This window comes from Mustela erminea, chromosome 18 (genome assembly GCF_009829155.1).
Source record: "Mustela erminea isolate mMusErm1 chromosome 18, mMusErm1.Pri, whole genome shotgun sequence".
Classification (NCBI taxonomy): domain Eukaryota; kingdom Metazoa; phylum Chordata; class Mammalia; order Carnivora; family Mustelidae; genus Mustela; species Mustela erminea.
The window spans coordinates 806,146-822,569 of NC_045631.1; the positions used below are offsets into that span (position 1 = coordinate 806,146).

Here is a 16,424-nt window from a genome sequence, read left to right on the forward strand (position 1 = left end):
CGCTGCCGAGTGTCCTCAGAGAGGGCAGTGTCCTGTGAGCAGCTGCCCTGGGACAGTGGGAGGAGAGGCCAGGCCTCCTGTTCCCCGGCTCTGTGGACTGTGGTGCACGAAGGGGGGAGACCTCTGCCCACCCCAGCTCTGGGAGGGGGTGGGCAGGAGCCCCATGTGGCCTCCCAACGCCCAGCACCGTGCTAGGGAGTCTGCTCACTTGTCTTCTCTTTCCCCGCAGGAGACGCGAGCGCCCCGTGCACTTCCAGCACCCTCCAGGAGAAGCAGCGTGAGTTAAGCCCGACCCCCCCGGAGGCTTGTCTCCCACCTGGGTGGGTCCAGCCTCTTTGGGCCTGGGGCCCCTCCCTGCCCCGTGGACCAAGCCTGGGGTCCCAAGTTCCCATGTGTGGGCAGCGCGGGGGCTGGTGGGCCAGGAGGCTGAGCCCGGCATGGCAGATGGGATGGTGCAAACCCTTGTGTGCCATTTGCCTGTGGTCAGAGAGGACAGGAACGGGGTGCAAAGCCTTGGAGCCTCAGAGACGAGGGCCTTCGGGTGACACAGACGCGGACATGCCGTCTGCCTCCCCCACCCCCTAGAGGCTGTGAGTGCAGAGCCCGCCCCTAGTTGTCCTGGACCTGCATATCTGTCCGGTAAGGCTTCTCCAGGTTTCCTGCAGGGCCCGCCCCAGGGATGCCTGGCAGAGTGTCTGCAGTCAACCCTGTGACCTGAGGACGTCTTCTTGAGCCGTGTCTGCTGCTGGCGGGGTTGGGTTTCTCAAGAGGCTGGGGTCAGGGAGGGTCAAGATGCCAGTTGGGTCTCCGAACCCCCTTCTTCTCTCTCCTGCTATTTGGGTCTGTGGTTGTTTCTCCGAGGGTTAAGCCCACGCTGTGCCCTCTCCTGCCCCCCGGGCTGGTCTATTCCTCAGGGGCAGGAAGGTGTCTGCATTCCCACGGCTCAGGACTGGCATGGAAGGGGTTTTTTGCACCTGGGGCAGCTGTGGACAAGGCTGTCAGGGACCGGGGAGGGGCCGGACTCCTCTGCCAGGGGCACCCCAAAGCCTCAGGCCGAGTGCATGGGGCTCAGCATGAGTGGGGCGGCACCAGGACGAGCTCCCAGAGTTCAGCCTGCAGAGGAGGCTGAGTGAAGACCCAGGGGACCAGGACCTTCATGTTTCCCAAGAGGAAGGGCCACAAGGAAGCGCTCAGTTCTGTGCCGGGACAGACAGAGTGTGGGGGCTCACGACCCTGGGGTTGGACAGAGCGATGGGAGCATGGCCCTGGACCGAGTGCAGGGGTGCGTGGCCCCGGGGGTGGACAGAGTGCAGGGGCACTCAGCCAAGAGCCCAGGTATGTTTTCCACTGGAAAGGAGGCAATAGCTTAGGAGCAGCCACTGAGAAACTGGGGGTGTCTGCGTCCATCCTGGGGGAATTTGGGGCAGGAGAGGTTGGCTTGTGCATGAAGAAAGGGTTTGGACCATGAGAACAGGTGTTTGCAGGTGGAAGGCTCGTTTGTCTCTGGAAATTAGCCAGCCCTGCACGGGGCGTCTCCCCCGGCCAGTCTGGCCCCCCAAGATGTCAGACCTCCCATCGCTCTGGGAAGCAGGGTGTGCCTATGTTCCCCAGCGAGGGAGACACGACCTACCTCAGAAGGAGAGCCGTGGGGCTGACCCCCCCCCCCAGCTACTTCTGGACTGGGCCGGAAAAAACATGCGTTTACGTATGAAGGCGAAGTCCCTTGTGTTCGGTTTTCAAACCGAGGGGGTAGGTTTCCGTCCGCGTTCTGTGCTGAAGACTCCCGTGGGTCTGCGCCTTCAGGATCTTCTCCAGGGACGTGCGGCAACGTGGTTGTGGGGCCGGGGCCGGTCCAGCGCCAGCCCTGGGTCGGCGAGAACCGCAGCCTGGAGCGCCTGCGGGGAAGGCGGCCGTGGCGGTGCCACGTCCCCTGCTGGGCAGTGCTGTCCACGGAGCTGGGCGCATTGCGGCTTTAGGAGATGACGGTGGTCGTCCGTGCTGCTCTGCCCGCTCCAATCCCGAGTCCCTGACGCGGGTGCTGTGCTTTGCCGTCTGGGGCCTTCCTCCCCGCGCGGGGTCTTCTCCAGTATTTCCCGTCACTGTTTGCACCCGCACCAGAAGCAAGCAGCAGGCCGTGTCCTGACTGCGCTTGGCTCCGTGGGCTCGTCACCTGTGTGGCCTGAAAGGGACAAAGAAGGTGGGGGTGTCAGCACTGCCCCACGTGTGGGGCCCGACCTCATGTCCCCTGCTGGGACCCGGGAGCCAGAGGAGCAGCTCAGATGCCTGGACCACCACCAAGGTTCCCCTCCAGTGTCTCTACAGCCGCCCCCCATCTCCGGCCCACCATGCCTGGAGACCCTACCTGCAGCTATCCCCCAGCCCCACCGTGCCTGGAGCCCCCTGCCCGCAGCTCCGCTGGTAACTGGTGTCTTTTCCTGGCTGGTGTGGGCAGCGTGCTGAGCACAGCTGCAGACGGGCTATATTTAGCTGCTTTAATGAGCTCGGGGTGGCAGACGGCGGCCTGAGGAGTTTTCCTCTTGTGTGTGTGCCGCACGATACTCGTGTGTATATTGGCGTGCGTGTGAGTGTGCCTGTGCGTTCCTCCACATGAGGACACGCGTGTGTCTGCACACATCTGTGCTTTGCTGGGACGTCCTCAGCTTCCGACGCTGACGGGGCTCCAAAGCGGGAACAAAATATTTGTCCACTCACTTGTTTGAAAAACATTTCCTGAGCACCTCCTCGGTGCCAGCGCCCGGACGGTCTGTGTGGGGGAAACGGAGCGTAAACAAACCCTGTCCGGGCCTTGAAGGCCCTCCCGGCCAGGGAGGGAGGAGATGCCAGGTCAAGTAACCAGAAAACCTGAAGTACGGGGACTAGTTTCCGAAGAGAGAGCCCGGTGCTTCCAGGAAGAGGACGGCAAGGACGGACACCCCCGGGCGCGGGACCACGGAGGCTTCGGGAGGAAATATTTGGACATAGCCGTGTGAAGAAGACACAGGGCTTGGGGAGCAGAATGTGCAAAGCCCCTGTGATGGGAGGAAGAAGGTTTGAAAACCATTGTATGGCCCAGTGCTTGAGCTCAGAGGGGAGACTGTGCAGAGGGGAGGCTGGTGTGGGACTGTGGCACTGGGATTTTATGGGGCCCGTGACTTGGTCAGGGCTCCAGTGGAGAAGGATGGCTGGGTGGACGCGGAGCTGAAGCGGGGCCCCGTGAAAGGAGTACGTTCTCAGGTTCAGAGAAAGCCGGGGGCATGGGACCAGGCAGGTGCCCACGTGTGGGAACCCCAGCCCGATGGTCCCATCTGTCCCTCTGTGCAGCCCCTAGCCAGTGGTCCGGGGCCCCCAGAGCTCCCCCAACCCTGAGGACACCCCGCCTTTGTCTCAGCTGGGGGTGAGAATCTCTCTTCAGTCAGAGAGAATCTGTTTCCTCAAATCCTTTTCTCCTGGGAACAAAAGAGCTTCTAGAAACAAAACCCAGGAAGCCTGCCGCAGTCCTCCCCGGAGGCCGGGAAACCCAAGCAGGGAGAACATAGAAACCAGCATCTCCCGGAAGTCTGCCTGCTCCACGGGGTTGAGAGAATTCCCACTTTTAATCTGACATCTGAGTGGGCAGTGCCGGCCGAGGGTCTGAACTCCGGAAGGATGCAGGTGAGGCGCGCTGCTCGCCGCGGCGGCGACCGGCCACGTTCCCTGCACACGATCGTCTCCATAAATGCTCACAGATGGGAGCCTGCCACGCACTCGTCCTGCCCCTGCTCCTCGCGGGCGAGAACGTAGCGGGATTATCTTCGCCCCCCCATGCGTTTGGGGGTGTGCTGGCCGTGGGAAGGGGTCCTGTCTCCCTGTGGCGTTGCCCGTCTCACCGGCTCCTGCCGCGCTTGGCACACGTTGCTGTCTTTGTAGCGTGACCCCATGGCCATGGCCAGCATCCTGCGTGTGCCTGTCTGTGCGAGGCTCGGTCCCAGGGCGGAGAGGGGGACGCTCAGTGTCTCCGGGGACGTGGCCAAACTGCCCTTCGCAGACACCAGCCGTGGATGGGGAGGGGCTGCCTCCCCACACCCTGGGCCGAGCAGCAGTGCTGATCTGGGAGTGGGGGAGGAGGCCTTCTGGAGTGATCTCCGTGGTGATCCCTCCAGTGGGTGCCTGCACACAGGAGCTGTGGCCCGTCCTTTCTCTGGAAGCAGCAGGGGTTAGTGTGCGGGCGTGCGCGGGTGGGCACGCTGCTGTTTCCCTGCGTCTCTGTGCCCGCTCCCCAGTAGGGCCCGGCAGGCTCAGTGGCGGTTGCTCTCCCTTCCCTCCCCCAGGCTCAATCCATGGGGCGGCGGTCAGGCCTCCGTGTGGGCCAGTGCCTCTGGGGGGGCTGACCAGCCCACTGGGGTGAGCCTCCTTAGCAGATGAACCCAGGCTGATGGAGCTGGGCCATGACCTTGAAGGGCCAAGGCTGTGAAAGCAGGGACCTCGGGTCCATCTAGCCCACCATGCCTGGGGTGCCTGCCCGGCGTCCACCCGCCTGGCATCCACTCATAGCACCTGCTCCTACAATCCCTCCTTCCGGCCAGGCCAGCTCAGTTCCCCCCAGGACAGCCATGAACCCTCCAGAAACCACCCCCCTCGGTGGCCGGGCTCTGCCGTCCCTCCGTGACCCACATGCAGACCCCAAGCATTTACAGGCCACTGCGTCCCCTCAAGCCTGATCTTCCCGGGCAGGGGCCCCTGTCCCGCAGCTTCCCTGCCTGGTTCCTGGGCTACACCTGAGCCCCCAGATTGGCCCGAGCTTCGGGAATGCACTGTCCTCGCTCTGCCCTGAAGGTGCTGGAGCTCACAGCCGCGAGGCCGTGTGGGCGCCCCTGTCCAGCTAAGGCCCATATCACATGACCCCAGGGCCCTTGAGGTCCTCAGGCTTCCGGGTGCACATGTGGGCTCCAGCCAGGAGAGCAGGAGGCCGCCGTGGTGTCCAGCTGGTTTTGGGACCCAAATGCAGGATTTTGATTCACGGGCCATGTTTCATGGTCACTGTCGGCCCCACAGGCCTTCCTTTCCCTTTGCATAGTCTCGGGGCCCCTTGCCAGCCCGCCAGCGCCCGAGGGCTGGCCGGTCGCTCTGCTGTGTGTGTGCTGTGTGTGTGTGTGGTCGGGCAGGGCTTGCAGCTGGTTCACGGTTCTTCTTGTAAGTGACACACGCTCGCACTCGCAATAGCTTTACACTAAAGGAAGTCCGGACTCACGTGAAGAAAATGAGAAAATCACCCGGTGTCCCCCCGTCCAGCAAAACCATGCTGACGGGGACGCGGCTGGGGGCCTCCATCCCTCGTGGTCCCCGCGGCTGGCGGCAGGAGAGAGGGACATGGACCCCTCAGCCGAGCCGGGTGACGCTCTGCCGGGTGTGCTGAGCGCGTGGGCGCTGACCTTGGCTTCTGTCTCAGGAGCACTGTGGCACTTGGGTAATTAGAAGGGTGATGACAATTTGTGCCTCTCCAAGGTTGTGAGTAAGCAAATATAGCCTCCCCCTCCAGCTGGCAGGGGAGCCACGGGGAGCTGGGTAGGCCAGCAGGGGTGCTGAGGGTGGGTGCTGCAGTCACAAGACACGGTCACAGAAACAGCCGTGGGCTCTCCCCACCCCGGGACTGGGCACCGCAGGGACCCTGCCTGAATAGGGTCCCCTGGCAGAAGCAAAGCCTCGGGGAGAACCACGCAGCCCGCCCATGAGGTCCTGGGCTCCCCGCCTCCCGGGACCCTGCCCGCCGCTCCTGTCACCAGAGGCTCTGGGGAAGCCTGTGGAGGGGGAGGACCCATGAGGCCCAGGCTGAGAACTTGCCATGCTTCCCTGACACCAGCACCCCCAGGGGCCTTCCAGGAGATACGCATCCCAGTATAGATGCTTCTTCCCTAGATGGGACTTCTCCCGGGGCTGATGAGCATGGAGAGGTCTCCCAGGCTGCATGACCCCCAGGGTCTTCGCAGTGAACTTTAACAAAAACCTGGCTTTCGATGCTCCCTGCTCTCGGGGACCCCCAGTCTGATGCGGAAATGGTTGACTAACCTCACAGCAATGAGTCAGGCCAGCTGAGCACAGTGTAAGATGACCATCTCTGCCTAAGTAGACCTGAGACGGCTTTCCAGAGGCTGGGATGGTTGAGCAGGGTTTTGCGGTATAGTAGGAGTTCGCTGGCGTGCCCAGGTAGGAAGGCAGAGAGCTCAGCCTGAGCGAGGCGGGGAGGAGCAACGCTGTCGGGTCTGGTGGCCAGAACCGGTGTCCTCAGTTACTCTGCGGGGACTGTCTGCTTCTCAGAGAGCAGAAGGCTTGTGGGCCAGGCACATGCTAGGGGGCCTCGAGGCTGCCTTTCTGAGTGTCTGCAGAGGCCTCTGCTGAGGCTGGAGACGCACATCCCCAGGGGTCCCCTCCAGGCCTGGTAGCTGACCCTCGGGGTGGGGGGGCCGGATCTAGATCTGCAGGCGAGGCCTCCCCTCCTCCCTCCCCCAGAGCCAAAGCTGTCTGGCTTTTGCACACTGAAAGGAAGCCAGACTCTTGCCATTGGCGGGGAAGGCGCGGGGCGCCCAGGGTCCTGCCAGGCCCGTCCCTGCCGAGCCCCGAGCTGCCTCAGTGTCGTCCGTGGCCAGGATGCGGCATCAGCTCATTGCCAGGGCGTGGCGTGGGGCCAAGGTGGCTGGCCGCAGGCCGATGGAGAATGTGGGAGCCTGGGGCCCGTGGGCTCAGTGAGAGCTCAGGAGCCGGCCCCGCTAGCGGAGGGCATGGCGCCCGGGAGACGGCAGGACCCTAGTGTCTCCCCTGTGGCTTATTTATAGGCTCGTGATGGTAATTCGTAGCAGCCACCGTGCATGAGCCTGCAGCCGCACTGGAGGCCGGCAGCCAGTCCAGCGAGGGTGTGGGGGGCCATCAGGGCTCTGGTGGGTTTGGGGTCAGGGCTGTGCATGCTGAGGCAGCTCCTGCCGGCCTCTGGCTCCGGCTCGGGGACCCCTGAGCCTCCCTGGCATGTCCTCCAAATGCACGACTGACACGGACAGAGACTTAGCATGTGGCCAGCCCCACTCTGAGCCCCGTGCATGTCTGAGCTCCTCTGTGCTGGGCTCCTGCTCTGGAAGGCTGCCATCCCCATGCCCCAGAAGAGAAAACCGAGCCCCGCTCTCAAGCCACTGAGCGCAAGACTTGGACTGGGGCACTGGCTCCAAACCAGTTACCACCCAGCCTCGGAAGTTGTGGTCTCTGGGCCGCTGCCAGCCCCGTGGCCACACACACCACAGAACTGGCTGCTTTGCTGTGGGGAGGAGGTCCGTGCTGGGCAGCCTGCCGCTTTGTGGTTTGCATGAGCATCTCCTCTCCTGTGGACAGAGAGTGTGGTGTCACCTTCCCGGGGAGGACAGAGCACCACCAGGCATCGTCCTCTGTCGGGTGTGGGGCTTGTGTACAGGCTCACATGGCCCGATTCGTGGTGAGGCCGGGGGCAGTGACCCAGGAGGGGTGAGCCTCGGTTCTCTTGCTTGAAAAGGGGGCTCACACCCAGAGAACCAAAGCTCAGGGCCATTGTGGGGAGGGGGGCACAGCTCGGGGACATAGTAAGTGCTCCACCAAGACCAGGCCAGCTCCCCGGCTGTTGTAGTGGGAGCCTGTCCTGGGGTCAGGGTCGGGGATCCACGGGCCGTTATGGGGACAGTCCCGTGGCTGGAAGCAGCTGGAGGAAGCGCAGGCGGAGCCTCCCTCACCACCCCCTCCGGGCCAGCCCCTCTGTCATTGAGAAACCCGCTCCTGCCCGTCTGGGCAGCAGCCCTCAGCTCATAAAGCAGCTACCCTGAGATCAGGTGCATGTCCATGAGGACCGAGGAGTTCAGAAACGCACTTGCCTTCCAAGAAGGGCAGAATTCTTGTTGGGTGCCCTTGGTAGAGCTCCCTGGGGCTGCTGGGAGACCCGACTTTGACCCTGGCTCCGGCTCCCCACTCCCCTGCCACGGGCTTGCCCACAGAGCCCCTGGAGGGTCCTCCCCTCATGGATCCTCGCAGGTGTGGCAGGCTCGGGGTGGGGGTGAGTTCCCCGTCACTGAAGGCACACGAGGGGTTCATCGTCTAGCCGTGTGGTGCGGCCACACAGAGCAAGTGGAATCCTTCCCGTGGGGAGAAGGGAGGGGAAGCAAGGTCTGCGCGGCAGGCGGCCCCGGGTGGGCAGTGAGGGGGCGGCTGGACGTCTCGCGGCGTCTCCCTCCACCCCAGACTCCGATGCAGCGATGTTTGGGAATGCAGGCTTCAGACCGCACAGACTTCTCTGTCAGGGCCCGAGGGCAAATATTCCAGGTCCTGTGGGCTCGAAAGACTCAGTGAGGCCCCTGTGAATGGCCATGGACTCCAGCTGTGCCCCAATAAAACTTTATTTACAAGAGCAGGTGGCGGGCCAGATTCAGTCCGCGGCAGCAGCTTGCGGGTCCCAGCGGCAGGGGACGCAGGCTCCGCTAGAAGCCCCAGAGGAAGAGTGGCGGCTGCGGGAGGCGAGGACACCTGGGAGCTCCCCAGACCCAGATGCCGCCACGCCTCTTTGGGGCTCCGCCTGCCCCCGGCCCCGCTCCCCTCATTCACAGCCTTGCAGTTGGTCTGACGGCTTCAGGCAGATGCTTAAAAAAAACACTCTGAGCAGAGCTCCGGCTTTCAGAGGCGTGTTCGGCCCCTGTTTGCGTCCCAAGCTGGAAGCAGGAGTCCCCGGAGGACACGTGTGCTGTTGCGGCTGTCGTGCTTCCTGGGACCGTCTTCCCCGGCCCCAGGCTGCCCCTGCCGGCCTCCCTTGCCTGGGGAGGACCGAAGTTTCTGGTCCTGTTGATCTGGACGCTGTCCCTCCAGCGAGACCCCAGGGAACTCTGCGGCCCTGGCATCGGGAGGCCCATGGGCTGAGTCCTCTGTTCCCCTGCAGGAGAGCTGTATCGAGTCTCCCTGAGAAGACAGAGGTTCCCAGCCCAGGGAAGCATCGAGATCCACGAAGACAATGAGGTGGGCTGGCTTCTGGGGTGTCTGGGCCACCGCCAGTCAGGAGTCCTGGTTGGGAGACTTCCTCACCCTAGGACTTGCTGTGCGCCCCTGCATAGGTGCTTGTCCTGCTCTGGGCTGCTGGCTCCCAGGGGAACAAGAAAGGTCTCGTGGGACTCTCCCCACCCTGATATCAGGGGCTTGGCCAGCCTGCTGCCCCTGTGCCACCCTCAGAATGCACAGGAGGGGCCCCGCCACGCGGGGAGCTGAGACAGGCCAGCCACAGCTGTGTGTGCGACGGCGCGTCCCTGCCTCCTGTCTATCCCGACCTGTGTCCTTCTCAGGAAGGCTGCCCACAGCGCTCCTGCAAGACGCACGTCCTCCTGCTGGTGCTGCACGGGGGGAGCATCCTGGACACGGGCGTGGGGGACCCGTCCTGCAAGGCGGCCGACATCCACACCTTCGGCTCGGTGCTGGAGAAAGTCACGCGAGCCCACTTCCCGGCGGCCCTGGGCCACATCCTCATCAAGTTCGTGCCCTGCCCTGCTGTCTGCTCCGATGCCTTTTCCCTCGTCTCTAAGTGAGTCTACGTCCTTCCTGCCCTTTTGGAGAGGTGGGGGGGGGTCAGTGGGGATGACATGGAGGGGCTCCCCACCCGGCGCACCCCTGGGGGCGTAGGGTCCCGAGCGACCAGGAGCACAGGGCTGGGAAGTGGTCAGTGGGAGTCCAGAGCCCTGCACAGCCATGCAGCACGAGCTCCTCTGCCGAACCCCCTCGATGCTGCAGACCTGCTCCTGGGGCTCACTAGACGCCGGTCTCCTGGCCCAGAGGAGGATGCCGAGGCCCCAAGAGGCGAAGCCAGTTCCCCCGGGGGTACCCGGCCCCTGGAGCTGGGAGCCAAACCTGGGCAGCCTCGCTTTTGAGCCACAGTCAGAGCCCAGTGGGCATGTGTATTCTGATGCAGCGGGCACCGGGCCCCACGGACGCCCGGGGAGGACCCAGGGGACGGCCCTGTCCCAGTGTCCTCGTCTGTATGAAGTGGACAGTCATGTCTCAAGTTCCTGCTGGAGATCGTGAGGGTCCCACGTGCTGGTGCAGCACGCAGAGCAAGGGGTCAGCTGTGACCCGGCTTCGTCCTTGGGAGGGGACAGTGCATCCCACGGACTGGGCCAGGTGGGGGACGCTGCAGAGACCCCGGCTGGAGGGGGTGAGGCAGTGCATTTGCTGGGCCTGGGGTCTTCGTCCAGACCTGCCCCTGGTCCCTGGTGCGGAGAGCAGGGTGTGCGGGGCCCACTATTCCCTCTGAGACACGGGAAAGTCTCCTCTGCCTTTAGGACCTGAGCAACCTCTTTGCTGACCCACCTGTGGTCACGGGACACACAGGGCAGGTCTCCGTCCAAGCTGGAAGGAGGGACGGCTTGAGTCAGTAGTTCCCCGACCCGACGTGATTCTTGTCAAATGCAGGGCCCCGGGGCTCAGCCCTGGGGCCCCCGTGGTCGGGAGGGGAGGAGCCCTGGACTCTACCTGTGGCACAGCTGCCCTGGGCACCTGGTCTGCAGTGGGACTTGGGAAACAGGCTCTTCCCCACTCCAGCCGTCAGGAGCTACTGTGTCCCCGATAACCGATATCGGGACCCCGGGCCCTCGCCCGCCAGATGGCTGACCTCCAGAACTGGGTCAGCCAGGCCTGGCCTGATCACCAGGAAGATGGATGGCCCGACCGCTCAAGGGGAGGGTGGGGACAGCCTCGCTCCCCCAGGCAGCTCTTCGCCGGGCCATCCATCACGCCAGGCAGTGCTGGGAGGGAGCTCTTACTCGGCTAATTAAAATCTCTCCAGCAGCAATTGAGGCCTGTTTCCTCTAATTTGTGTTCTTTGGAGATGAGGAATGGCTGTGAGGCCAGCCTTGCCCTCCATGAGGGCTCTGCCACCTGCTCAGGAAACCCTGAGCCTGGTCGCCTGTCCTGCTTCCTGCGCAGTCCCCAGTGGGTTCGTCAGCCTGAGCTCGGGCTGTGGGCAGAGGGCTGGTCCTCTGCCCAGTGAGGCCTGACGTCCCAGGGGACAGGGGCGGGCCAGGTGGGGGTGTGGGCTGGGGTGCACGCCGGGGTCTGGTCCCAGAGGGGTCTGAGCCACGCACAGATGGAGGGGCTTGCTGGAGGGCAAACAGGGAAACGAAGGTGCCGGACTGTTCACTGGCCTTGGAGATGCTGTAGGGCAAGGTTTCTTAGTCCTTTCTGGGATCCCGCCTTTCACAAGGGTCACAAAGGCTGTGACCCTCTCCCGAGAAGGGTGGACACAGGTCACGTGTACAGCTGTGTGCCCATCTCCAAGCAGTGGCTGACACGGGACCCCATGCCTAGAAGGCTCTCCTTCCTCCTTCCTAGCATCCCTGAAGCCTTCCTTGAGACCTAGTCCAAAGTCCGCCTCCTCTAGGAAGTCTGCTCTAATGATATGTGCCCCATCCCCAGTCCACACCAGGTGGCTCCCCATGGTGGCGGTGTCCCTTGGGGCTCAGCAGAAGAGGGCAGGGAAGGCAGCTGTCCCAGGAGACCCCAGGCCCACATCCCAGGCTGGTGCGGGCGGAGTCATGACAGCGCACAGGGGAGTCAGCGCAGTCTGCCCCCAAGCCCCCCGCCTGTGCCCTGTTTCCTCTGGCTCTCACTCAGCCCCTCCCCTAGAGCCCCGAGCAGGGGCCTAACCATGGCCAGCTCGTGCCTGTGCTCCCTTCTGCCCAGTGTGCAGCCCCACACCGGCCCCTGCCTGAGCCTGGCTGGGCTTCCCTTGACCCTGTCTGCAGCCTGAACCCCTACAGCCACGATGACGGCGGCCTCGGCAACAGCCAGGACCACGTCCCTCTGGCTGCCCTGCCCCTGCTGGCCATCTCCTCCCCGCGCTACCAGGACGCGGTGGCGACCGTCATTGAGCGAGCCAACCAGGTCTACGCGGAGTTCCTCAGGTCTCCGGATGGGCTTGGCTTCAGTGGGCAGGTAGGATGGCCTCCCCGACCTGCCCTGCCCTAGCCCGACCCAGGCCCGAGTCTGACCTCTGCGACACCCTGGCCTGAGCCGTCGTCATGCCCACCATGACCGCAGCCTGAGCATCCATCCCCTGGCGGGCTCTGTCGTGTCTCACGGAGACAGGTTCTTTCCTCTCCCGTGGACAAGCATCCGGTGCTCTGGCAGGGTGGGGAGTGCGGGGTCAGCAGTGGGCAGGCCTTGGTCCCAGCTGCGTCTTCTCCAGGTGTGTCTCATCGGGGACTGTGTGGGGGGCCTCCTGGCCTTCGACGCCATCTGCTACAGCGCGGGGCCCTCAGGGGACAGCCCGGGCAGCAGCAGCCGGAAGGGGAGCATCAGCAGCACGCAGGTGCAGGCCGGACGGCAGGGACAAGGTGGTGGGACAGGCCGGGGGTCTGGCTCCGGGAGGGGCCTCTCCTGGGGGAGGTGACGTCAGCCCCACGCACGTGTCCGAGGTGATTTGCCTGGGTGGGTGGCTTCGCAGCCCTACGGGACTGGGGCCTGGCGCGGGCTGGGTCTAGAGTCCCAAGGGCCGCCCGACCCCGGCTCCTGCGGGAGCGCCCCCCCCCCATCTCAGGACAGAGGGCTTGGCCTCTTCGGTGGCATCTCCGGTGGCAGCAATGCCCTTCTGTCCTCTGTGTGGCCCCAAAGGACAGCCCGGTTGTGGTGAGCGAGGCGTGCAGTCTGGCCGGCAGCAAGCGCCTCAGCAGGAGCAGCATCGACGTGTCCAGCGCGCCCGAGGATGAGGAGCCTCAGAGACCGTTGCCACGGAAACAGAGCGACTCGTCCACCTACGACTGTGAGGCCGTTGCCCAGCATCACACCTTCCTGTCAAGGTGAGCGCCCCTTCTTGCGCCGTGTCCGCGGCAGAGGGGACCCGGCCTCGGAGGTGGCCTGTGCCCTGCCCCTGCTCCGTTCCGGACCGGCAGGGACCCGGGACAGCTCGGCCCCCTCCCCGGGCCTCGCTGCCCCCTGCCCCGCCGACGGTTCTGAGGAGGTGGTCCGAGAGCAGACAGGGTGTGTTTGGGGAACGGCTCCAGGAGTGTGCTCTCCGTTTTCCCCCGAGGGCCACAGAGGCCCCCACGGGGGAGCTCCTGGGGTCACATGGCCCGCGTCCTCGGGCCCCAGGCCCCAGGGTGCGGCCTCCTGCCCAGAGCTCCGTGAGTTGCCTGCACCCGCACTCAGGACTCGGGCCGGTGCTGGCCCACGCGGGGAGGGACGCCCTGGCCTCTGTCCTCTCTGCTTCCTGCCCCCTTTCTTACCGTGACCTGTCCTGGGAGGTCATCACAGACTCTGCAAAGCAGACCTGCTCTGGGCGTGTCCGAGGCCCTCTTCTACGTGCGCCATTCATGTGCTTCCCGCACCGGTTTCCTTGGACAAAACCCCTCGTCTCGCAACCGTTCCTGACTTTTCCCCACGTGATAAGTAGTAGGGAGCGTTCTCCACGGGGAGTATTTCGTCAGTGAGGACGTCTCACCTGGTCGCAGGACTCCAATCCAGGGCTTCTCCCAGCTCTCGGGACTTGCAGGCAGAGCCCCGGTGACCCTCCTTGTGCGAAGACAGTCCCGAGGGTCAGGGCTGTGTCCCAGGCGCCCTCCAGGAGGGGACTCGGCCAGAGCAAAGGCTCTGCGTTGCCAAGGCTCAAACCGTAACGCAGCTCATGTCTGGGTTGCAAGGTGAAACCACGACCTTCCCGGTTCACCCCTTTACGAGGGCCCGGATCTGGAGAGTGGGAAGAGGTCGGCGGCTTTGCTCTGTGCTGTGGGGACAGGTGGCCGTCTCTCGGGCAGTGACATAGCTGGCGTGCGGTAGGGACCGTCCGGATCCCCCACGCGGACCGCCCAGCCCCAGCGCCATCCTCACCGTGAGAGGCTCGCGGTGCAGAGAGGGGTGCCCGGCCTTCAGGTCCAGCTCCCGGACGCTCGCTTGCAGAGGGCAGGCCGCTCACTGGCACTGGTCCTGTTGGGACCCCGTTGTGACCTCCAAGATCCCCTCCCACGCCCACCTCGAGGGTTCTGGCTGAATCTGCGTGCCCTTAACCGATGCCTGGATCAGGGCCCCGGACCGTCTTAACCTCTGAGCTGCGCTTCCAGGCCAGCTGGCAGGTCAGGGAGGCCCCCAGCTCTGCGGCCTGTCTGTCTGGCCGTGCACTCCTGTCCCCGACAGGGTGTCCGCCTGGGCTCCGAGGGGCAGCGGTGCCTGGGGTGGGACTGGTTGGGATTCACGGGGTTTCCTCTGCCTCCTTTCTCCGCAGGCTGCAGGGGAGGGAGGTGACAGCTGGCTGCATCTGTGTCTGCCGCTGTGAAGCCCCCGGGGCCGTGTGTGTGGGCTGGGCCTCCCCACAGAGCCAGCACCATGGGGCGGGGCTGCCCACGGGCGCGGTGCTCCATGTTCCAAAGTCCTCAGCCCCGCTGGGAAAATACAGTGCTGTCGGAGGGTGGCCACGTGCATCTGTCCGAGAGTCGCTTCTGGCTGCCCGCCAGCCCTGGCACCGGAGCCCCCTAGGTGGAGGGCCAGTGGCCTCCAAAGCCTCCCACCTGGCCCTCAGAGGACACGCGAGCGGGCCGTGGCGGCTGGTACAGAGCCAGTGCAGACATGGAGGGCCGGGCTCTTCCTGCTCAGCCCGCATGCAGTCCCTAACGGCCCTGCCGGCTCTCTCCCTCCCTGGGACAGCATCCACTCCAGCATGCTGAAGGATGAGGCTGAGCCCCCTGCGCCCAGGGCGTCCCAGCCACCTGAGGTCAGCCTGGGCCGCCTCGACTTCGACGTGTCCGACTTCTTCCTCTTCGGCTCGCCCCTGGGCCTGGTCCTGGCCATGCGGAGGACGGTGCTGCCCGGGCTGGACGGTGGGTGGCCTGGGCCATGGCCCGAGGGGCCTTGTGTCTCTGCAGCAGCCATCAGGCCCTCCATCTGGGGGAGAGGGTGGGGCACAGGGAAAGCGAGGGGACGGGGTTGGGGGAGACGGCCATGTCTCCTGATGGGGCAAAGGTGCGGGGGGCTCTCACACCCCTGTTCAGAGATGCCATGTCTGCTCCCTGCTGCCCTCCTTCCCCGGCGTGCAGGCTCACAGACCTGTGGCAGCCGGTCAGCACACCCGGACCCCCAGCCTGGGACGGCTGCCCCCCCACACACTGACCTACAGCTCACAACCTGCTCCAACCAGTGCTGTCCACAGGGGATCGGGGAGTCCCAGAGACTAGGGCACCTCGAGGGTCCACACTCCGGGACTTTTCAAACTCCTTTTGCAGCAGAGCTCCCCCAACGTGCACCTGATGGGACAGAAGAGAAGGGGGAGCCCTGCCGGAGCGGGCTGGGGGGTGAGGCAGAATCCCATGGCCACCCTCGGTGTTGCCAAGGAAACCTAGGGCTCCCGGACACTGGAGCGGCCAGTCTCCTGAGCCTGGCTGGCGGGGAGCCTCAGTGGAGACGCCTGGTGGTCTGCGGGAGGAGTGTTCTGCAGCTCTGGCCGCTGGAGCCTGGGGGCTGGGCCTCTGGGGAGGGGGCCGCTGTCTGCCCTATCTGCCCAGGCAGCGGCTACGTGAGAGCAGGACGGGTTTGCCGGAGTCTGACCAGGAGAGAGCAGGGGGCAGGGCGGCTGCCTGAGCAAGGACACCGGAGAAAGGGACGCCGAAGGCTGGGTGGGGAGCCACGGCGCTGGGCACCTGCTGCCGCTCCTGGGGGGTGGGGGGCAGATCGGCCTTGAGCACGGGACTCAGCGTGGCGGCTGTGCTCCTATGGGTAGCCGGGTCGTGGCAGGTTACCTGGAGCAGGGGTGGGCGACTCAAAGCTGCACTCGGGGGTGGGGGGGCAGGAACTAGAAGGGCCCCGTGCACCCTCTCACCCGCAGGCCTCCACGTGCGCCCCGCCTGCGGCCAGGTGTACAGCTTCTTCCACTGTGCCGACCCCTCGGCCTCACGGCTGGAGCCCCTGCTGGAGCCCAAGTTCCACCTGGTGCCGCCAGTCAGCGTTCCCCGCTACCAGAGGTTCCCGCTGGGTGACGGACAGTCCCTCCTCCTGGGTAGGCTCGCGGGGTTTGCGAGCGTGCTGGGCCCCGGGCTGGCCCCACCAGCTTGCCGATGGGGGACCAGCCCCCGCAGAGCAGGTCTGCAGGCTCTAGATGGACAGGTGGTGGGGGAAGCAGCCTCCTCGCCTGCCTTCCTAGCCCTCAGCGGTGTGCACCTGCTCTGCGGGAGGCGATGGGGGGGGGGGGGGGCTCAGGCCCTGCCCCCCGGTGGCTTCCCGCAGCTAGTGCCAGCATACGGCCCGAGCTGCCGACCTGGACTGCAAGTCCAGGGGTCCACACTGGGTGCTGACGCTGGAGGGGCAGGTCTGGGAGTGTCCCAGCCTGGTGGGCATCACGCAAGTGGGGGCCTTGGACCATGGCACTGGGACAGGTGGGGACGAGCTGTAGGACAGGGATCCAGAGGAACTTTGCAGGGGGAGCAGGG

General features: G+C 65.0%; 1 protein-coding gene across 2 annotated transcripts in view; it reads left to right on the forward strand.

Annotated features, from left to right (window-relative positions):
* Positions 1 to 16,424, forward strand: part of PITPNM3 (PITPNM family member 3) — a 58,783-nt gene that overhangs the window by 26,783 nt on the left and 15,576 nt on the right. For both annotated transcript variants that reach the window (XM_032321660.1, XM_032321659.1), the window contains exons 4-11: positions 230 to 277; positions 8,912 to 8,988; positions 9,309 to 9,544; positions 11,760 to 11,949; positions 12,203 to 12,325; positions 12,628 to 12,812; positions 14,650 to 14,822; positions 15,824 to 15,994. In XM_032321660.1, the coding sequence (XP_032177551.1) occupies positions 230 to 277; positions 8,912 to 8,988; positions 9,309 to 9,544; positions 11,760 to 11,949; positions 12,203 to 12,325; positions 12,628 to 12,812; positions 14,650 to 14,822; positions 15,824 to 15,994 (1,203 nt within the window). The remainder of the gene's footprint in view (positions 1 to 229; positions 278 to 8,911; positions 8,989 to 9,308; positions 9,545 to 11,759; positions 11,950 to 12,202; positions 12,326 to 12,627; positions 12,813 to 14,649; positions 14,823 to 15,823; positions 15,995 to 16,424) is intronic.